Source organism: Saxophila tyrrhenica, assembly GCF_035928015.1.
Source record: "Saxophila tyrrhenica strain CCFEE 5935 chromosome Unknown scaffold_24, whole genome shotgun sequence".
In the NCBI taxonomy this organism is placed as follows: domain Eukaryota; kingdom Fungi; phylum Ascomycota; class Dothideomycetes; order Mycosphaerellales; family Extremaceae; genus Saxophila; species Saxophila tyrrhenica.
In genome coordinates, this window is record NW_027041756.1 from 215,240 (window position 1) to 235,746 (window position 20,507).

At 55.9% G+C, this 20,507-nt stretch overlaps 12 protein-coding genes across 12 annotated transcripts; 6 read left to right on the forward strand and 6 right to left on the reverse strand.

Annotated features, from left to right (window-relative positions):
• Nucleotides 1–3,816: 3,816 nt before the first annotated feature.
• Nucleotides 3,817–4,594, reverse strand: SEC22 (SNAP receptor; the record flags this gene model as incomplete). Its single annotated transcript, XM_064807814.1, has 3 exons — nt 3,817–4,285; nt 4,364–4,505; nt 4,561–4,594. 3 exons carry the CDS (start codon nt 4,592–4,594, stop codon nt 3,817–3,819), a joined length of 645 nt encoding a protein of 214 aa, XP_064654089.1.
• An 857-nt stretch (nt 4,595–5,451) lies between these two features.
• LTR77_010597 (uncharacterized protein) lies at nt 5,452–5,960 on the forward strand (the record flags this gene model as incomplete). The annotated part of the gene is made up of 2 exons (XM_064807815.1): nt 5,452–5,517; nt 5,568–5,960. The coding sequence occupies 2 exons, from the start codon at nt 5,452–5,454 to the stop codon at nt 5,958–5,960; spliced, it is 459 nt and encodes a 152-aa protein (XP_064654090.1).
• Nucleotides 5,961–6,346: 386 nt separating this feature from the next.
• Nucleotides 6,347–7,805, forward strand: LTR77_010598 (uncharacterized protein; the record flags this gene model as incomplete). Its single annotated transcript, XM_064807816.1, has 3 exons — nt 6,347–6,505; nt 6,935–7,058; nt 7,111–7,805. 3 exons carry the CDS (start codon nt 6,347–6,349, stop codon nt 7,803–7,805), a joined length of 978 nt encoding a protein of 325 aa, XP_064654091.1.
• Nucleotides 7,806–8,366: 561 nt separating this feature from the next.
• Nucleotides 8,367–8,933, forward strand: LTR77_010599 (uncharacterized protein; the record flags this gene model as incomplete). Its single annotated transcript, XM_064807817.1, has 2 exons — nt 8,367–8,442; nt 8,494–8,933. The coding sequence occupies 2 exons, from the start codon at nt 8,367–8,369 to the stop codon at nt 8,931–8,933; spliced, it is 516 nt and encodes a 171-aa protein (XP_064654092.1).
• Nucleotides 8,934–9,057: 124 nt separating this feature from the next.
• Nucleotides 9,058–9,716, reverse strand: LTR77_010600 (uncharacterized protein; the record flags this gene model as incomplete). The annotated part of the gene is made up of 2 exons (XM_064807818.1): nt 9,058–9,133; nt 9,241–9,716. 2 exons carry the CDS (start codon nt 9,714–9,716, stop codon nt 9,058–9,060), a joined length of 552 nt encoding a protein of 183 aa, XP_064654093.1.
• A 513-nt stretch (nt 9,717–10,229) lies between these two features.
• YHM1 (high copy suppressor of abf2) lies at nt 10,230–11,247 on the forward strand (the record flags this gene model as incomplete). The annotated part of the gene is made up of 2 exons (XM_064807819.1): nt 10,230–10,344; nt 10,406–11,247. 2 exons carry the CDS (start codon nt 10,230–10,232, stop codon nt 11,245–11,247), a joined length of 957 nt encoding a protein of 318 aa, XP_064654094.1.
• Nucleotides 11,248–11,488: 241 nt separating this feature from the next.
• Nucleotides 11,489–12,173, reverse strand: CWC21 (RNA-splicing factor; the record flags this gene model as incomplete). Its single annotated transcript, XM_064807820.1, has 2 exons — nt 11,489–11,567; nt 11,695–12,173. 2 exons carry the CDS (start codon nt 12,171–12,173, stop codon nt 11,489–11,491), a joined length of 558 nt encoding a protein of 185 aa, XP_064654095.1.
• A 293-nt stretch (nt 12,174–12,466) lies between these two features.
• Nucleotides 12,467–13,750, forward strand: LTR77_010603 (uncharacterized protein; the record flags this gene model as incomplete). The annotated part of the gene is made up of 2 exons (XM_064807821.1): nt 12,467–13,166; nt 13,227–13,750. The coding sequence occupies 2 exons, from the start codon at nt 12,467–12,469 to the stop codon at nt 13,748–13,750; spliced, it is 1,224 nt and encodes a 407-aa protein (XP_064654096.1).
• A 113-nt stretch (nt 13,751–13,863) lies between these two features.
• On the reverse strand, nt 13,864–14,747 carry LTR77_010604 (uncharacterized protein; the record flags this gene model as incomplete). Its single annotated transcript, XM_064807822.1, has 2 exons — nt 13,864–14,682; nt 14,739–14,747. 2 exons carry the CDS (start codon nt 14,745–14,747, stop codon nt 13,864–13,866), a joined length of 828 nt encoding a protein of 275 aa, XP_064654097.1.
• Nucleotides 14,748–14,904: 157 nt separating this feature from the next.
• LTR77_010605 (uncharacterized protein) lies at nt 14,905–15,711 on the reverse strand (the record flags this gene model as incomplete). Its single annotated transcript, XM_064807823.1, has 1 exon — nt 14,905–15,711. The coding sequence occupies one exon, from the start codon at nt 15,709–15,711 to the stop codon at nt 14,905–14,907; it is 807 nt and encodes a 268-aa protein (XP_064654098.1).
• A 173-nt stretch (nt 15,712–15,884) lies between these two features.
• LTR77_010606 (uncharacterized protein) lies at nt 15,885–16,614 on the forward strand (the record flags this gene model as incomplete). The annotated part of the gene is given in 2 exon segments (XM_064807824.1): nt 15,885–15,963; nt 15,983–16,614. 2 exon segments carry the CDS (start codon nt 15,885–15,887, stop codon nt 16,612–16,614), a joined length of 711 nt encoding a protein of 236 aa, XP_064654099.1.
• A 663-nt stretch (nt 16,615–17,277) lies between these two features.
• SSA2 (Hsp70 chaperone) lies at nt 17,278–19,358 on the reverse strand (the record flags this gene model as incomplete). Its single annotated transcript, XM_064807825.1, has 3 exons — nt 17,278–17,418; nt 17,478–18,544; nt 18,602–19,358. The coding sequence occupies 3 exons, from the start codon at nt 19,356–19,358 to the stop codon at nt 17,278–17,280; spliced, it is 1,965 nt and encodes a 654-aa protein (XP_064654100.1).
• Between the last annotated feature and the right edge of the window lie 1,149 nt (nt 19,359–20,507).

Here is a 20,507-nt window from a genome sequence, read left to right on the forward strand (position 1 = left end):
TAGCCCTACCAATCTCCCTGGCCGTCCGGGCAAATCTTGCATGCTTGCCTAGAAATCTGGCGTCACCTTTGCGTTCCACCCTCATAGCCTCCATTGCATGCGGCGTCTTGCCTGCAGCAGCATCATGCTTTATCCTTCCAGCTCATGTCAGCGTCCTTGCGCGCCGCCTGGCGCGTTGATGGCAGTGAAAGTGAGGCGGAGGCTGGCAATCGCGAGTGTAGACGACCTGCCTTTTTCTCGTCGTGGTACACGTCACACTCTCGCCGGATCTCCCTCAGGGCGTCCTGCTGATTCTCCGTGAGACTGAGGTCGTGCATTATGCGCTGGTAAAGGAGCCGTTCCACCTCTTCTCGGTGATACCGGTCTCTGCTTGGGAAAGGAGTCCTTGTCGGAAGTGTTGCTGGCGAAATGCTGATGTCGGACACGCTGTTTTGGAAGGTAAGGTAGTCCAACCGGAGCGGGCGCGATCGATCACCCCAGAAAGGAAAACGCGCAAGACCAAGCAAATCGGCACAACTGTCAACAACCTACCGCTCTCCCCGTTGAATGCTCATACGCGTCTGAATGATTTGATCATATCCTACTTGCCTCTCGTCTCGTTGTAGAATCGTCGAGGGAAATGGGTGTTGTAAATTTGCTGTCTGTCAAACGCTGAAAACTTACCTCCACCATCACCGCCGCTGCCGCTTTTCAAAAGCGACAAAGTACGGTGACCGTGACAGCTCGTCTCCCATCAGCTCCTGCATACCGTAGAACCTCGACCGTCGTAAACTCAGGTAGATGGCAAAAGAAGCCCTCGCGAATGAACACGAGCAAGTAGACAGCACCATTACCATCACCATCAGGGGAGACACCTCCAGCCAAAAGAAGATCAATCAGCATACACCTGATTGAAGGGGGAAAAAGACCAAAAAGATGTGAGGGAATTGAACCCACGACTCACACATACATGTCATGACATGGTTGTTGCAGTTGAAGCTTCAAAGCAGGGGATCGAACCCGCAACTCGCACAGTCGATGTCGTAACATCACAGCCTTGAATGAAGCGAAGAAGTTCCCTGGCAGAGACGATAAATTAGCGCAGTAACTAGTCTCATGAGTGAACATATGAAAAGTGGTTAGTATGTGGTGGCTGCCGGCAAGGCAGACGGCAGCAGGCAGACGACTAGCTAAGCTAACTAAAGGCTAACTACTACCCGTTGAGGGGAGTTCTAACGAGTTAGACCCCTCGGATTTTAACGACTTGTCTGTCGGCTTTAGAGACGCGTTCCAGTCTGTGATAGGCCGCCAGGGAATGACGGGAGCGCGGAAAGTAATATATTACTTCACTTTCACACCGAGCCTCCTCCAGCCGGTGGGGTGGGGGACCAGTACCATGGCGACGGGAGGGTTCGGTGAGGTTCGGGGATGCGTGAGGGGGTTGGCCTGATGCTCCGCCAGGTCTTCTGGATGTATTAGGCCTTGGGGTTGTCGTGTTGTAGAGGGTTGGGCGTAGGGATGGAAGGCTTGGCGTTCCCCTTCGGAGGTCGAGGGGGCTGTGGAGGAGTGAGCCATTGCCGTTCAACACCAACACCTTTTCGATGGAAGAGGACAAATATGCCTTGCGAGCGATCACGCGATTATTTGCGGTCGAAGCAAACACCTCCTGCGGCAGCAGCATCACCAACGCAATCAAGAAGCACCACCTGAAGGCACGCCGATCCGCGAATGCCTGATTGCGACCGTGCTGACCTCCACCACCATACCTCAAGGGCAGACCGACACCCACGAGCTTCGACAGGATATGCCCCGGCAAAGCAGACGACAAGTCCGTCTTAGACGCAGCGAGATCACGTCAAGGCCGAACTACTGCAACCCATTGAGCCATCCGTACGAGCCGTGCGACGGCAACAACACCCGCGCCCGGCGGCAGTATGGCCTGCAAAGGCTCGCAGCATCCTCTACCCAGAGCGAGGGCAGCCAGAGAAGGAGGATGGCACTTCAGGGATACAGCATGATACTGCGAATGGCGACACCGAGTGCCTGCGGAAGCAGCAGAACGGCAGCGTGGCCTCGGCAAGGAATGCCATGGCGGCAGGCGTAAGATGAGACGGGAGATACCAGAGCAGACAAGGATAGCGCACAGCTTCTTCCACGAAACGGTCCAAGCGCTACGGCGGAGGGTCGACGACATGCCTTGCCGAACGGCATCGACCACCACACTGGGAGCCAAGGGCAGTCCATTGAAGGCCAGAGGAAGCATGGCGAAGAGCGTCTTGCTCTAGGATGCCATTAGGAGGTATGAGCAGAACACCAGGCTCTTCTCATGATCTGCGGGAAGTATGCCGTGGTCCAGAGCATGAAGATGAAACGACATGGGCCAGAGCGAGCAGGCAGATTGGCCAGCTTGATGGTCATAACAGTCCGACATGCACGGCCTGTGGCAAGAAGGTACATTGGCAAACGACATTCGACCGGTAATGTAGGAGCCAGGACAACTGAGTGAAGGCCAGACGAAAGATGCGAGACGAGACATGCCGCAGAAAGCTCGCTGGCTGCTCCGGTTAGGAAAGTACGAACGAGAGGCCGGGATCACCTTGCAAATCCGCGGCATTGATGCGCCCTGCACGGCCAGCGTAAAGCCATCCAGACTTCCGCGAAAGACTGGAGTAGAGGCATCGGTATTTGAGCAGTCGACAGCCGCACCCAAGATGTCTGCTCAAGGCCCGAACCATCCGTGTCCAATCCAGCTATTGAGGGCAGCAGGAGGTTCGGATGAAAGCAGGCCATGCCTTGCCTCATGCCAACCGGCCATCAGAACGAATGTCTCTAAAGATGCGGCCGTTTCTGAAGACTGCTTGCACGTCTAGACTCTTTATCAACCTTCCCAGGCTCGACATCCCAAGCAGTCTTATCCGTCCCGGCTAGTGCACCATGTCTGTACGACGGCGCGAACTCCGTTCTGGTGGGAGACCACATCGTCTCGTGCTCTGGTTCTGGTCTGGAAGCCTTGCCGTAGTGCTGGCCTGTTTCATCGCGGATTTCAGCTCCAAACCCGCTGGATTCGCTTTAGGCTTCTCCCGTGCAATGTTCAGCCAAGAGAGCGAGCTCTAATCGGTCCTTCAACAGCCAAAACATATCGGTAGTCGTTGTAAGCCCGTTGACAGGACCCCGAGGCAGAGAATACCAAGGCCTGCAAGCGGCATGCTCTCGCTCCTCGCCGCTCGTCCCGCCGCTTCAATTGGGGCAAAATTCCAAGTCTCCGGTCTGGATTGTAGAAGACGCCTTCGATGCATGGCACAACAAGCACCGATTCCTGAGCGAGGCGATTGTTGGTACGGCTTTCTTTCCTTTCGTCTCATCTCGTCTTCTCCTTGGCCCGGATTTCGAACTCCCAAATTCATTCAGATCGCAAGTGTCTTCTGTTCAGCATCTTTCTTCGTCTTGAGCATTTCTTCTCCGGTGGCAAAAGCCTTGCCGGGCGCCATCTAAGGCCAAATCGTTCTGAGGTTCGGCGAGAAGGTATCACGGCAATCCGCAGCATCTCTCACAGCCCATGAGCAACTGAGTGCGATATCTTTCCGCCCGGATTGCTCACCGAAGGTCTTTCGGTCCCATGTGGGCATGCTTTGAGCTATCTTTCTTTCTCCAGCCGTTGTACCAACCTCGACGCTGACATGAAGAAACCTGGACCGGGCCTGAAGTCGACAATGCTTTGCAATGTATCTGGGTATCTTGCCAACACTTGCCCGCCTACAAGACTGGATGCTCAATGGCCCTGAACGCCGCGCTATGCACAACCATCATGCTTTTCCCAATGAAACCCTCCGAATCTCATCACCAGAACCGCCACACCAGCAGTATCAGGATGATCAGCCCCAATGCTCCGATCGGCCCATACTGCTTCAGCAGCAACTCCCAATTAATCCTCACCGCCGCCCTCTTGTACTTGGCCGAGTCCTCCCTCAGCCGACTGCTCATATCTCCCATCTTCTCCAAGCTGTCACCTCGGTACAGCAGGTCCTCAATGTTCTTGGTCATCACCTGCGTCACATCCTTCAGCTCATCATTGAGCCGACTCAGGTTGTCAGTCGCGCGACTATCCTGATACGTCTTCTTTGTGCGCTCGACGAAGCGATCAAACTCGCTGTACGCGTATGGTCGTAGCTGCGGATCGAGGTAGTCGTCGCGCTTGTAGGAGGTCTGGAACTCGGCGCGGATGTCTTCGAGGTAGGTGAGGGCGAGTTTCTTGGGGTAGCTGCGCTCGGTGATGGCGATGTAGGCGACATTGTCGTTCAGAACGTAGCTGTGGACGTGTCACGCGTTAGTAACAGGCTCATCGTCGCCTTGGGAAGGTATGAGGGCGCCGCGGGAGTGAACTGACTGCATAGTGTGCTGCCCGCTCTCAATGCTCGCACGTGGCTCTGAGGAGGGCGTGATGCGCTGCACGACCTTGCGGATCTGCTGCTTGAGCTCTTGTACATCTTGTACGTTCGCATCATCCACCGAGGCCACGAGGACCAGTCCTGCGCCGTGTGAGTGCTTCTGGTCGTCTCGTTGGGGCGGTGGTGGGCATCTCACCGTCCAGACGGATGATCTGGGTGGTGTAGATCATCTCGGGGTTGTTCGAGAAGGTAACAACGAGTAATAGAGCTCCTTCGCGGCATGAGGCTGCTGTGAAGGGGAGTCCAGTGCTGTGTGAACACCTGTGATGTTCTTTGAATGCACGGACGGGAAGGTGTAGGCGGGAAGCCAAGACACATTTCACATCGACTGTCACGAGCCGAGCTGCTCCTCCGAGGGCTCTACATCATCGGCGCACATACAACAAGCATTGTAGAACCAGCGCGAGCGCTTGTTGTATACTTCCAACTACATGCGAAGAGGTAACATCCTCTTGTGTTGAGCAAAGACGAGTTGAGGGCAACAGCGCAGCTTTCAGCTCCTCTCAAGGCACACACGTCACTAGCAGCATTTCGAGGTGCTTTGGTCAAGGACGGCGAGGGCAATCAGTATCCGGTAGACACATTGCAACGGTGAGAAGGGCAATCGACACGTCTACACAGTCAGCGCAGTCTTGAGAGCGACCAGGGCAGTCATCCCAACTCGAGGGTCGAGCGACAGAACCACCGGGAGGAGCAGTGGCACATTTCACGCGATGTGCAGCGCCTAGATAATAGGAAGAGTCTCAACCCACGTCCCACCGCTGCAACCGCCTATGACAGTGCCTGTACTTCACCCAAAGAGCTGCGCATCAGTGAGACGCATGTGAGACAGATCCGTCCAGCGTAAGTCCAAGGCTGCTTTCACGAGCCTTCACAGAGTAGGTCTGATTCCTTCACTTGCAGCTCACATTTCCTTCAGAGCCTCTCACTCCCTGCGCCCTACAGCATTGAAGCAGCTCGTCAAGCGCGACCACGAGAAGCCAACTCTCGACCCATTTGCCACCAGATCCCTCCCAACCACATCAAGATGGCAGCACAACAAAAACGCCTCATAACCCAGCCCACCTCCAAACTCGGCAAACTCGACATCTGCGTAAGCCTCCCCTCCCCTCCCTCGCTCCGCCTCCCCCTCACACCTCCCAGACCATCCTCCGCAAAGAAGATTCCTGGACCCTCCTCCCCCGCCCCACGCGCGAAGAACTTTACACCCTCCTCCCCGCCCCTCGCGCCGGAGAACCAGCACACGACCCCGACGTCCATCCTTTACGCACGAACTTGAAACCGTTCATCGAGGAGGAGCTGCGCGTATGGCAGGAGGATTTGAAGGAGGGACGGGAGGCGAAGAAGTGGCGGGTCGAGGCTATGCAGGCAGGGAAGGATCGGAGGGAGGGGAAGTTTGAGGAGGGGATGGAGGTTTGTAGGGAGGAGTATTGGGGGAAGAGGGAGGTGGGGGAGGAGTTGGTCAGGCATGAGGATGGGGTTAAGGGGGAGGTTGGGTCGGAGGAGGCTAAGGATGCGGATGCTGCTGATGTTTGATGGGCAGTCGATGGGGTTGTTGCGTTCGTTCTCATAGATAGCAACAATCCGGAAGACTTCAAGGGGAGTCTCGTGCCCTTGAGACTATACTGCTGGCTATGAGATCCTTGATCACGTCGTTCTCAAGGGCCGTCCGATCGAGTAGTCTTCTCCCAGGTAGTAATAGCACTTCAAGGGGGCTTTCATGACGCCGAAACGGATACTGTTGTCCCCCGAGACCCCTTGACTAATCAACCATCACCCCCACCTGATTAGTCCTGAACTAGCTCATGTTTGTTGTGATCACGCCCATATTCCCCCTCGTGTAGAATTTCCCTCCCTCACCTCCCTTCTTCCCCCCAACCACCACCCACGGACGACTGCAGCGCCACCGCTGCACCACCACCATGGCCGCCGCCGCGCCAGAGAGGCGCAAGCAACACAACCTGCTGCTAGTAGAGAAGCTGTTCGAGCAGCGAGCGGGCGTCTCGCCCTTCACGCTGGTGCTGGACAGCACGCAGCAGTCGGGGCGCCCGCTCGTGAGGCTCGTGCTGGCGAGGGCGAAGGTAAGTTTTCTTCTAACTTCTATCCCTTTCCTCATACCGTTGCGTTCGCTACTACAGCGGATGGAAAAATCATTTGGTACTGCTTGAGACTGGGAGAACGCGGAGAGGTGGCGGTTTGGGATACAAAAGGCTGCTGCAACGCGACTGGACTTGATCTTCCATTCTACATCACGCACCGGGCGGGCGCTGGTCCTCGGCGCCGCCGTGGATGGTATGGACTCGGTCGTCGACTCCATCTCGTTCTCCACCATCGAGACAGCGTCACAGCAGCACCTCACCGTCGTTAGCGAGTCATCGCTCGACCCGAGAACTACGCTCCGCCGGCCGACTCCATCTCATTCTCCACCATCGAAACACTCTCACAGCAGCACCTCACTCTCGTCAGCATGTCATCACTCAACTCGAGAACTGTGCTGACGAGCAAAACAGGCCGCAGGCATCCGCACGGTGTACCTCTCGTTTGGCTCGACGGACCGCCCAAAGAACGTCGACTTCTTCCTCCCAGCAGGGGAATGGTTATGGGGACAGGACGAGTTCATCGATCCGAACCAGCGTAAGCATTGCTTCAAGCCAATCCATCTCCAAAAAACTGACAGCCTGATCAGACACTCTAATCGCCTGCGACAGCCTGAACGAGCTCGCGAACTTCGAGGAGGAGCGACTCATCAACCGGCTTCAAAACTTCATCGGAGAGCACAGCTCTCTCCTGGGGATGTTCGACGTCGACGAGCCCACCGTAGGCTCAACCACCAACCCCTACGCACCTTCCCCGGTCACGCAACTCAAGACGATTGCGACCACGACGTTCCATGTGCGATCATTCCACGACGTTCTCGCGGAGAAGCAGGCACAGAACCGCAGCCAGGCAGATCCATTCTTCGGCCTCTACGAGAACATCGACGGTATCTTGCAAGGCCTCAACTCACAACGACTCGACGGCATGATCCTCGAGATGGACTACAAGCGCAGGGGCAGCGGCCGTAGCTTGAAAGAACGCTACTACGTCGTCACGAAGCGTGGTGGGATCTCCCACGAAGCCCACGGCGTCGTCTCTCTGCTAGAGCAACACCCACTCTTTGCACCACAGACACCATATCAAGCCGAAGAAGACGAAAGGGAGATAGAGAAGAACAGGGAGGAGTCAACATTCGAGCTGGACATTACTGAAAGGCAGCGAGCGGCCCGTCAAGGCGTCGTGTTGCCGTATCACGACGCCCAGAGAGGTGGTGGAGATGGTGGGCGTATATTGTACGATATGGGGGTTGAGGATGACTTTGATCCGGAGGAAGATGAGATCTAGAGTTGCAGAGCTTCTCGGTGGCTGGATGGATTGATGTTCCGCTGCAGCGGCGGTGGAAGGACTGAGCAGGCTTTGGGAACTGGGAGAAGAGGCGTTTTGCTTTAAAAGATACCCAGTACATGTAGTCCTTCTCCAACTTCGCTCTACCAAATTGATCCATTCTCGGCTCGCACGGGGCCTGTCAGCGCCCTCGAAGCTCGAGAAGATAACATGCTCTCAAGAATTCAATCCGATGGTTGACCTAGATTTGAGCCGCTTTCCCGTGTCTCCTGCCAATTACCTTGGGGGGGTAGCGGTTGAGAATGGGTTCAGAAGGAGTTATGGGGCAGGAGAAGAGGCGATGAAGAGAAGTGATCGGTTGTGCTTCTCTCCAGTCAGGCGGACTGATATGCGGCTGCAGCGGCGGAGGTATGGCTGAGCCAGCACCTGGGACTGAGAGAAGATGTCCGAGAGAAAGTTCGTACATGTGACCTTCAATGCTGACTCACCACTCGAATCGACTTCAACCGCAAATTCTAGCTCTATCCTGCGTTCAACCTTTGAACAAACACCGCCATTGCCATGGACAGAGATAGAGACAGCCGCCGCGATGACCGCCGCCGTCGCGAAGATACCCGCGACCACCGCCCACGCTACGGTGAGCAGACCGCTGACTCTGCAGCAGATACGCCATCTAACCAGCTCACAGACCGCGAACGCTCCCGCTCACCACCACCCCGAGACCGCCGCCCAGACACCCGTCGCGATCGCACACCCACCCGAACCTCCACCCGTCCTAACCCTGACCGCCGTGATCGCGACCAGCGCCCACGCGACACGACCCGAGAGCGGGAACGCAGCCCCCCACCACCGCGGCGGCCAGACCAGCGCGGCCCCCTCAACTCTCGTGCGCCAAATACAGCGCCGGCAAAGGACACCCAAATGACCAATGCGCCTGACGAGGACTTAGATCCCGAGGAGCAGATGAAGCGGATCATGGGCTTCTCGAATTTCCGCAGTACGAAGAACACCAAGGTGCCCGGGAATGATAAGAACTATGGGGTGTGGAAGGAGAAGAAGACGGAGTATCGGCAGTATATGAATCGGACGGGTGGGTTTAACCGGCCGTTGTCGCCTGGGCGGCAGTGAGATATGGTGGTGCTCGGGAAAGGCTTCGCGACGTGAATTTGGCAAGGCGTTGTGGTTGCATGATTGGGATGATACCCTGGGACGTTTGAAAAGCATGGAGAATCGCTTGTTTAGAATGCGAAAATCATTGGAGAAGAATCTTGATGACATGGAAGAATTCTCGTTCCTCTGAGCCTCGTCTCGAATCCATCAACCCTCCTCTGGAACAGGACAGTCCATAGCATTAAGAATCATACACGTATAAGCATATGCGCCCACATAATGCACCAACGCCACCGTCCCTTCCCTCCCAAACATCTTCACGCACCTCTCCCACATCTCCCCCGGCAACGGCCCCGGCTTCGCAACCAAATACCTCGCCGTCTCAAAAGCAACCTCACACCCCTCATTCATCCCCTCCGGCTTCTCGCCCCTCGCCACAGCCTCCACCAGCCCCCTCTCCATCCCAACTTTCTTGATCGCAACATTAGTATGCGCATACAACTCGTACGCAGCTTGGTAATGCGCCCCAACAGTCAGGATAGCGACTTCCTTTGCATCCGCAGGGAGTCCCGGGATCGTGGCGAGTTTGCCGAAATGCGCCATGGTGTGCTCGCCGGCTTCGGGGGCCGCGAGGAAGAGCGGGAAGGGCCCGACGAAGGCGCCGTCGGGGCGTTTGTAGATGAAGGGGCTACTCTCCGGGGAGCCGAAGAGGTTGCCTGCGAGGGAGGCGAGACTGTCGAAGGAGGGTTGTTCGGTTGAGGTGAGGTCCTCGCGCTTGACTGGTGGGAGGCGGTCTGCCATGGTGAGGAGAGTCTTTGGGCTGGGATGTGATGTTTCTGCCAAGGGGTGGGATCTTGCTGCGTGTTTTGGAATCTTTAGGATGAAGGAAGATAAGGGACAGAGCAAGAGAAGATGGGAAAGCTATCGGTATACCATTGTTACTCCTCATTCATAGCTCTCGCTGCATCATGGTAGCCGACGGCTTATCCTCTGAACATGTCTTCTCCATAGTCGCTTTGATCGTTCTCGGAGGTCCGGGAAATCGCAGCACTCTCAGACGCGATATTTCAGGTCATACACAGCACCTGAAGTCACTCGTGGTGTCTGTGGCGAAGCGGAGAAAAGAAGTCGGAGATTGGGAGCTCAGCTGCACAGCACGTGCCAACCGCCGAGTGAATTTGGGTCGAGGAAAAGTAGAAGCAGAAGCTCAACAACCTTATCGCGTGCTCCTGATTCTTCAACTCTTCTATACCACCCACCCCAAGGCGTTGCGGAAGCATTGGTGTTCGGAGTTGCTCGTGACAGGCCTTCGCAATGGCTCCGCAAACAGAGGTCGGCCAAAAGGCTGCCAAAGTCGCAGCAGTAGCAGCTGGCGCATCGGCAAAGGATGCTGAGAGGGAGTCGACTGCTGCTCGATTACTGGGTGCTGGTATGGCCATGCACATCGTCTAGAAACACACGCATATCTGTCTAACAGGAATGAACCGTAGGCAGCGCAGGCATCGCCGAACTCATCGTCTTCCACCCCGTCGACACCATCGCCAAACGCCTCATGTCCAACCAATCCCGCATTGCCTCCGCCTCCCAGCTCAACTCCGTCATCTTCAAGTCCTCCGCCTCCGAGCCCGCCGTCCGCCGCTTCTTCACCCTCTTTCCCGGCCTCGGCTACGCCGCCGCGTACAAGGTCCTGCAGCGCATATACAAGTACGGCGGGCAGCCCTTCGTCCGGGACTACCTGAGCAACCACCACGGCAGCGTTTTCGACCAGACTTTTGGACGAGGCAATGGCAAGGCGATGATGCACGCGACGGCGGGGAGTTTGATCGGCATAGGCGAGATCGTGCTCCTGCCCCTCGACGTACTCAAGATCAAGCGGCAGACGAACCCCGAAGCCTTCCGCGGTCGCGGCGTGATGCGCATTGTAGCCGACGAAGGCTTCTCTCTCTACCGCGGCTGGGGCTGGACAGCAGCGCGCAACGCACCCGGATCCTTCGCGCTCTTCGGTGGTTCGGCGGCCGCGAAGCAGTACCTCTTTAAGCTGGAGGACTACAACTCGGCGACGTGGCTGCAAAACTTCGTCGCCTCGATCGCGGGTTCGTCGGCGAGTTTGTTGGTGTCGGCGCCGTTGGATGTGGTGAAGACGCGGATACAGAATCAGAACTTCGAGGTCAAACAGTCCGGGGCGAAGATCATTGCGAACATGGCGAGGCAGGAGGGTCCGACGGCGTTCTTTAAGGGACTGGTGCCGAAGCTGTTGATGACGGGGCCGAAGCTGACGTTCAGCTTTTGGTTGGCGCAGACGCTGATACCGACGTTCAACAAGATGATGTAGGTGAGGAGAGATGTAGGGAGGGTGGTTTGCCTGGGCTAGTAAGCGTATGGCGTTCGGGGATGTACCACAGCACGAATGCATATGGGCAGGAGTCGTCATATTCTTTTGTATATATGCTACTGCTGCTCGACTCAACACAAATCTTCCTGCCTCATCATGGCAAAAGTCTTTGTTTCCACTTCGACTGTTAGCGGCAGTCTGTCATGGTCCAAGTGCTGCACGTCCAGCACCCTCAAGCCTCTTAGGCCCCGAGTCTCGTGCTTTCCGGGAGGTAGTACGGGCGTGAGGCCGTATAGGGGGTCACGATTCTCACGCAAATCCTGCCTTCTTTCTTGCACATATGCTGTGCTTCTTCGCTGGACGTGAGTCCTGGCCATATCAGCTATCCTCAGCATGGCGCATCGTAGCCTTCAAACGCGATCCAGTCAACGTGATCGAAATCCTCACTTCCCCCTCTCCCTCTCCGCCTCCAACTTGCGCTCATCCTGCTTCCTCCAATGACTCCCCTCCTCATAATCCCTCCCAATCCCTAACGCCCGCCTCAACCGCTCACTCTCCTCAATCTTCGCCTCCGCCAACTGATGCACCTGATGACTCTTCAACCCCCTCGCGTCCTTGCCCCCTCCCTTCTCACCCTCCCTCTCCAACTTCTTCCTTAACGCAGCGCACTGGTCGTCAATCTCATCCTCATCCACACCTTCGTCCTCGAGCTTGTCGCGGAGCTCGAAGATTTTCACCTCGATTTGGCGTTTGCGGTCGTGCTCGAGGATCTCAGCGTCGGGTTGGCGTTGCCGGTGTTTGAGGGAGTCGAAGTCGGAGGGGTACGGTTTGGGGTTGTCGCGGGGCCGGAGGTGGGCTTTGTTGGTTTGCACGTAGCCGGAGGTGCCGCTGCCGCGTGGGGTGGTGAGGCCGACGTTGGAGGACATGTTGGTCGTAGCAGGTGTGCGGGAGTATGGGCGGGTTTGCTCGGGATGTCGTGGTCGGGGTGCTGACCTAGATTGCAAACATTAGTGGGGGACATGAGGTTCTACTAGCGTCGGCTGGTGCCGGGCATGTGAAAGTGAACTTTGCTGATGAGCCATGTGCGACTGGCTATAAGACCTGTTCATCCCCTCTACATTTCGATGCATGCGTACTAGACTTGTACGCCGACAGTTGAATTGACTCATCCATACAGCCAATTTACGCAGAGCATCAACTTACCCACACCACCATCAACATGCCCGCCGCCATCGACGACGACGGCTCGTCCGAGATGACAGAGCTCCCGTTTCCACCGGTGACTCGAGAGCACATACTCCACTGCTCATACCACTACTGGCACGCAAAGTATCGCAGCATCACACCGAAAGCTCGCTTGATCCCGCTCAATCAGGCTTTTCTGGACTACCTACGCGCCGATGGAATCGTTCTGGCACCAGAAGATGACGACCAACCTCCCCAGTGGTCAGACACAGACAGCGGCGTCTTCTCTGCATCGGACAATCCAGATGCGCCAGACGACTCCGATGATGAAAGCGAAGATGTCCTGGCAGGGTGGCGCAACATTCATACTGCGATCGCCAACACCATCGCGGAGCTAGGTGGCGAGGTGGCACCAAAGCTGAACTGGTCTGCTCCCAAGGACGCTACCTGGATGAACGCCAATACGATGATATGTCGGACGCCGAACGAGATCTACCTACTACTCAAGAGTTCCGACTTCGTCACGCATGACCTCGAACACGCTTTCGACGACACTGTCGCTTCGCCCGGCTCGACGCTGACACAGAGCACGATCCCGTACCACTTGGTACTACGCAAAGCCGTTGGCCAGTGGAACCCATCAGTCGAATTTCGCTGCTTCGTGCGCGGTCGACGACTATTATGCATGTGCCAGCGGGATCTCAACCACTTCGAGTTCTTGTCTGGTTTGAGTGGTAAGCTGCGCTCGTTGATCCAGGAGTTCTTCGATGTGCGACTTCGTGATACGTTTCCAGATGAGAACTTTACTTTTGATGTTTATGTGCCGGCGCCATACGACCGAGTATGGCTTGTCGACTTCAACCCGTGGGCGCCGAGGACAGATCCACTTCTCTTCGGCTGGCTGGAGATACTGACCATGCCCGAGCCACCAAAGGAAACGATGGACGATATGCCGGACTTCGTCAGACTACCGATCAATGGCGACTCGAAGGGCTACGCCGAGCTGCTGAGCAAGTTGAGGATCGCGGCCGCAGAGCAAGACGAGCTCGACGACAATGAAGCAGACAACAACTCTGACACATCGTCAGATGCAGACGAAGAGATCTGGCTGCCGGAGCTGCGACTGATCAGCAAGACGGACCCGGAGGCCTACAACTTCAGCACACCGCAGTACAGCGCACATAAGCTGCCAAAGGATGTCGTGGATGCGAGCCAGAGTGGTGAAGGTCTGAGGGAGTTTGCGCGGGATTGGGAGAATATTCTGGCCAAGCGCCGGAGAGAAGATGAAGAGGTGGGTGAGAGCAGTGGAGATGAGTGAGCGGACGCGATTTTCGAGATACGCGCGCTTCTCATTGCACTGAGATGTTTTTTCACTGCACGCTGTCGACGATATTGTAACTGTATACCGAACAAAATCCGCACCCACCCACTTCAAGCTGAAGGATGCTTGGACTTCCGATGTCTCTTCATGTTGTCTTTGTTTGAGAACGTCCTCCCACACGTAGGACACAACGTCTTCGCAAGGTCTGTGTGCTTTCTGCGATAATGGTTGTTGGCATTTGTCTCTGTGCCGAAGGTTTCGCTGCAAGACTCGTCCGGGCAGGCGTAAGGCTTTTCTTGAGTATGACTTGTCGCATGTATGTCCAATTTGGATTGGTTTGGAAACGTCTTTCCGCAGGTCGAGCAGGTTTTTTCGCCAAATTGTTTCTGCTTGCGAGGTTTGGTTTCGGCAGCCCTCTGCTTCCGCGGTGGTGAAGACGAGTAAATGGCGCCTTCGACTGATTTGCGTTTCTTCGCCACAACATTGTCAACATCCCTCTGCAAGTGTTCTTCATACTTCGCCACCCTGTTAGCGACAGTCTTCCGCAACGCGGCCCAGCCAGAAGCTTCCTGAGATTCACGACCACGACTTAGGACAGGCCAGCCAAGCACGACTTGCTCTTCGTGCATGGTGCGTAGCTGGGGGAAATTGTTTGCGGCTTGCGTCTGCCGGCCACGAGCGCCGATTGCGTGGAGGAACGGCGTACCATCGGGCATTCTCCTGTCGACAGCCCTCATACCGCCCTTGATGGCCATATGTTGCTGGATTTGCGCAACGAGTGACTTCTTGTCGTTCTCGACGATGTGCAGACCTTCTTGTTCGGCATAGTGGACAAGCTGTTGGGGCAGTTGTCCCCTGGTGAACTCGATGGAATGGTTTTGCTCAATATAAAGCATCGTTAGGACCGTGTCCAAAGCAGATCGGTTCCGCTGGGATCCATCCGACCAAATGGTCATCGAGGTGACATTGCTTCTCTTAAAATTACTGAACCCATCGCGTCGAACGGTTTTGACTCCAGCGACGGCAGCAAAAGTGTTGATTATATCATCGGCAAGAAGGAGAAATCGATCCGAGAGATTTCCCCTCAGAATGGCTTCCGAATGGTAGCAGTACAGGTGCAGTCGCCGTTCTTTGTGGTTAAAACAGCCATGCTATGGCTGATTGTAGATCGGGACCCAATCGTTGTCGCGAGTTGGCAGGGTAAACAGGATGTCCTTGTCCTTCTGTGCGCGCTCAATGTCTTCCTTGACGGTGACCTCAGTGACGACGACTTTCACTCGGTATCTTGAGTGCCTGGACATGCTGGTTCGAAGTCGTTCGTTCTCAACGAGTAACTCGTTTTCGTGTACAGCACGATAGGGCCGCGCTGCATCCATTTCCCGCGCTACGGTACTGGTCTTTGCATAAAATCGCTCGGTCCAGCAGATGTTGGCTTCAGGATTCTTCATTGACAGACCGAGCTTCGAGAAGTAAAGATAGAGGCAACTGTTACGCTGCTCGACGACCGACAGTAACCGAGTTTCGTTCACTCGTTCCGGAGGATAATGAAGCTCGAACATAGCAGGCGCATCGAGCAGGCCAGAGAACTTCACCAGTTGATGTTTGAGGACTCCCCGGGACTCGCATGCTGTCACAAAACCGGCCCATATGTCATCGTCCCGTGTGCTACCGAAGCTGGTATATCCATGCGAGTCGAGTGGTGATGGTGGTGACGACGCAGTTCTCAACGATACATCTTCTGCACAAGTTTCAACCATCTCATTGATAGCATCAATGGTGGCGGAGTCGTCGAGATATGGAGCTGCCGATGCGATGGCGTTCTTCAGATTTGTTAAGTACTCAGGCCACAAGCTCCCAGCATCCGGTCTCACGTGGTCATCGAATTCAGCAAGAGCGCAGATGGTGTTGGCGGCCGCTAGATCTTCCAACTCATCTGCGAGGGGAACATCAGAAGGCATCGTCGCAAGTATCCAGAAGAAAAGAAGAGACCGTCGGCGTGGCTGACGAGAGACGGTAGAGTAAATGTAGTGGTACTGTCGCGAGGTGAGGACCGAGATCGCGCACAAGGCATGTGCGGCCTCATCTAGTCAGAGAAGTTGCGTTCTGGTGACTGCTTCCCTGGCTTGAGTATATGGCAGTCGCATCCTTTCACGCCGTCTTCGGTTCCGGATCCTGGGAGGAGAATACAGCATCATACTTATATCGTTCGGGTGCGTCAAGGGCAGACAGCTCAGATCGCGGCACTGGCAGGGAAGAGCACAGTCCCTGTCATCCTAACGGGACCATACGGCATCGGCTATCCCAGATGCGAGACGGAGAATCTCCTTGCTGTCGCTGGCGGCACCGGGTCCACCTTCACGCTCCCAATTATCCATGAGGCGCTGCACCAGCCATTCGTGTCCAACGTGGTTGTCGACTTCGTCTGGATCATCCGGCAATCGGCCGACCTGCTCTGGCTCGCCACCGAGCTTACAGAACTGAACGATCTCCTGAATACCCATCCAGGCCTCCGCATGACCATCTTCATCACCCGAAAAGCCAGCCAGCCACCACCCCGTCCCAACGAAAAACCACCCACCACGAACGTCTCCCCAGCCACCGCCTCCTCATCCTCCACTCAAATCGACCTTCACGCCACCACCGCTGATCGCTTCAACATCACCTTCGTCACAAACCACCACCCCTCCATTCCCTCCATCGTCCAGGACTTCGCCAAACGCTCCACCATCGCTGGCGGGAATGTTGAGATCCTAGATAGTGTACCCAGGGCCATGGGTTCGGATCTGCGGAGCGCTGTCGCTGATGTACGAACGGAGGAGGGGGTGGGTTTTATTCGGATTCGAGGGGGTAGAATTCCATGACCACATCGTATTGCCCACTTGAACGTTCAAGTCGGCTTGGCCTCACCATTTTCCCGTCCCGGTATTGAGTACGGCGGCACAGTGGTCCGATGGACGTCTTCTCGTCGGCTAGGGCGGATCATGGTGATGCCTTTCGCCCTATCGAAGGCATCAAATACTTCGTTGACGACGAACATTCAAGTGCTCCTTCCCGCGGTAGCTCCACATACGTGTTGTTGAGATTGCGCCGGACGTCCCGGCGTGCGGTATCGAGGCGTGCTCGACGCGAGAGAGTCGAGCGGTGGAGTCGCGGTCTCGACCATTTCGCGAGCCTGACAGAACGTGCCTGCGATCGTGGCGATTATAGACCGCTGAACAGGATGAGCAGGAATTTAATGAACAAATGAAATGAATAGTGAGGGGAGAGGAGACGGGGATGTTTTTAGGGTATACCACGAGCAGCGTGAACGCAATGGAAATGGAAAACCAATGACCTTTCAGCAAGTGCAAAAGCATTTGTCTCTTATCTCTCTACTTCATCATAGAAAGGTCCCATCATGTTCCGAAGCCCATATCTAAGCTTAAACGCCAGTGTGCTATGCATGCAACCAAGGTATCGTAAAGTCAGTTAAAGGTCGAAGCCACCCACAGATGACTGGATCATGTCGTGTCCGGGCGAGGCGCTTAGTCGACCTCCTCGACGGTCGGGCCGTCGTCGCCGCCCGCGGCACCGCCTTGGCCGGGCATGCCGCCGCCGGGCATACCACCACCTGGCATACCGCCTGGCATACCACCACCCTCGCCGCCGTAGAACTTCATCATAATCTAGACACATCGTTAGCATATGCTTCGTGTGCAAGGGCTTAGCTGCATGGAATACTTACTGGGTTGGCGACGGCCTCAAGCTCCTTCTGCTGGGACTCGTACTCGTCCTTGGTGGCCTGCTGGCTGTCGTCCAACCAGGCGACGGTCTTCTCAATCTCGGACTTGAGCTTCTCCTTGTCCTCGGTGGAGAGCTTCTCGTCGACCTTGGAGTCGGAGAGGGTGTTCTTGAGCGAGTAGGCGTACGACTCCAGACCGTTCTTGGCCTGGATACGGGCAGCCTCGGCCTCGTCCTCCTCCTTGTACTTCTCAGCCTCAGCAAGCATGCGCTCGATCTCCTCCTTCGACAGACGGCCCTTGTCGTTGGTGATGACGATCTTGTTGGTCTTGCCGGTGCCCTTCTCGAGAGCGGAGACGTTAATGATTCCGTTGGCATCAAGGTCGAAGGTAACCTCGATCTGGGGAACACCTCGTGGCGCAGGTGGGATGCCGGTGAGCTCAAACTTGCCCATCAGATTGTTGTCCTTTGTACGAGCCCGTTCGCCCTCGAACACTTGGATGAGCACGCCAGGCTGGTTGTCGGAGAAGGTGGAGAAGATCTCGGACTTCTTGGTGGGGATGGTCGTGTTGCGCTTGATGAGTGGCGTCATCACACCACCAGCGGTCTCGATACCGATGGAGAGCGGCGCAACGTCGAGCAGCAAGATCTCGTTGGTAGACTTGCTGGAGGTGTCACCAGAGAGGATGGCGGCCTGCACGGCAGCACCGTAGGCAACGGCCTCGTCTGGGTTGATGGACTTGTTGGGCTCCTTGCCGTTGAAGAAGTCGGAGACCATCTTCTGGATCTTGGGAATACGGGTGGAGCCGCCGACGAGGACGATCTCGTGGACGGAGGACTTGTCGATCTTCGCGTCACGGAGGGTGCGCTCGACTGGCTCCATGGTGGAACGGAAGAGGTCCTGGCACAGCTCCTCGAAGCGGGCACGGGTGATGGAGGTGTAGAAGTCGATGCCCTCGAAGAGCGAGTCGATCTCGATGGATGTCTGAGCAGACGAGGAGAGGGTACGCTTGGCACGCTCGCATGCGGTGCGCAGACGACGGAGAGCGCGGGCGTTCGAGGTGAGGTCCTCTGCAGAATTGTTAGCATCTGTCTTTTGATTTGAAGGTAGGGGCTGGGAGTATTTACTCTTGTGCTTCCTCTTGAACTCATTCACGAAGTGGTTGACGAGGCGGTTGTCGAAGTCCTCTCCGCCAAGATGGGTGTCACCAGCAGTTGACTTAACCTCGAAAATGCCCTCCTCAATCGTGAGAAGCGAGACGTCGAATGTGCCGCCACCCAAGTCGAAGATGAGGACGTTGCGCTCACCCTCAGTCTTCTTGTCGAGACCGTAGGCAATGGCTGCCGCGGTGGGCTCGTTGATGATACGGAGGACGTTCAGGCCAGCGATGAGACCGGCGTCCTTGGTTGCTTGCCTCTGCGAGTCGTTGAAGTATGCTGGAACTGTGACGACAGCGTTGTTGACGGTGCCACCGAGGTATGACTCTGCGGTCTCGCGCATCTTGGTCAGGACCATGGAGGAGATCTCTTCGGGAGAGAAAGTCTTGTTCTCGCCCTTGAACTCGACCTCAACGTTGGGCTTGCCCTGCTTCTCGACGACCTTGAAGGGGAAGTGCTTCATGTCTGCCTGCACCTCTGCGTCTTGGAACTTGCGGCCGATCAGGCGCTTTGCGTCGAAGACGGTGTTGGAAGGGTTCATGGCGACTTGGTTCTTCGCCGAGTCACCGATCAGGCGCTCGGTGTCTGTGAAGGCGACGAAGGAGGGCGTCGTCCGGTTGCCCTGGTCGTTGGCAATAATCTCGATGCGGTCATCGCGGAAGATGCCCACACAGGAGTAGGTGGTGCCCAGATCGATACCGATCGCGGGTCCGCTGGCTTTGGCCATGATGTGTGGTTGTGATTCGAGTGTAGGGAATTGGTATCAAGGGAGTGTGTGAGACTTGGGGAGTATCAAAGAGGTTGTTGTGTGGTGTGTGTTGTGGAAGAAAGAGGTTTGGCCGGCGAAAAGACAATGTTTTTAAGACAGGATCTGCTGAGTCCATAGAAACTTCGATACACTTCTAAAAGTCTCTGGTGCAAACTCGTGCCTCCACGCACTTTCTACACCGTAATTCCGATTCATATGACAGCGCCTGATGCCCCAGAGGCTCTACTACTATTTTGACTACTTGCGAACCGTGACTGTTATGTCAATACCATTTCCTCCTCGCCGCCCAACCGCCATCGCGCCTTCCTGTGCAACATGCCAAGTCGACGAAAAAATGGCGGCCCGCGGTATCGATAAGGTAGCCGGGAACGTCATAAAGTAGCCGGGAACGTCCGTCCGCCGCAATTCTGACCTCACTCTTCGTCGCTGCAACGTTACTTCTAAGTTCTCACAATGACCAGGGAGGGCATCGTTGCGCTGCGCCGCTGGTGCGCTCGACATGAGTGTCGAACAGTACATGTTGCCTTGGGTCATATGGCCGCCGGCAAACTTCTGCTTATCCTAAGCCTCCGTGGCCCATATGATGCGGTCTCTGCTCTACTGGAAGCACGGTGGTCTGGACCCATCAGAGTCGCGAGACTCTGAATATTCCTGCCACAGCAGACATGTATCGCTACCTGCGTTCATCGTATGTAAGGCGGGATGTATATACCGCCTCTTCCTGGCAATGGCGTACGAATTGGCAACTTCATGGATGTTGCTGGGTGTTGCAACGCCGTCTAACTTCCGGCCTCAGCCTTTTCACACTTGTCCTCCTCCTACCCAACAACATCCACGTCCATCTCCTTCTTCAAGACCATCTCATCATCCACCTTCTTCTTGGGAAACTCCGGATTAACCATCTATCCCTCAGCGGCCTTCCTGCCGCCCTTCGCCCCGACCACCACGGCTTCTGCCTCCAGCTTTGGTTCGGCCTCTTCCTGGTCTATGGCGTCGTCATCCACCTCCTCCTCCTCCTCCTCCTCCTCCATCACCACCTCATCATCCGGCGAAACGACCGTCCACTCCCGTGACAGCGACGAGAGATGCGAAGTCGGCGCTACCCTC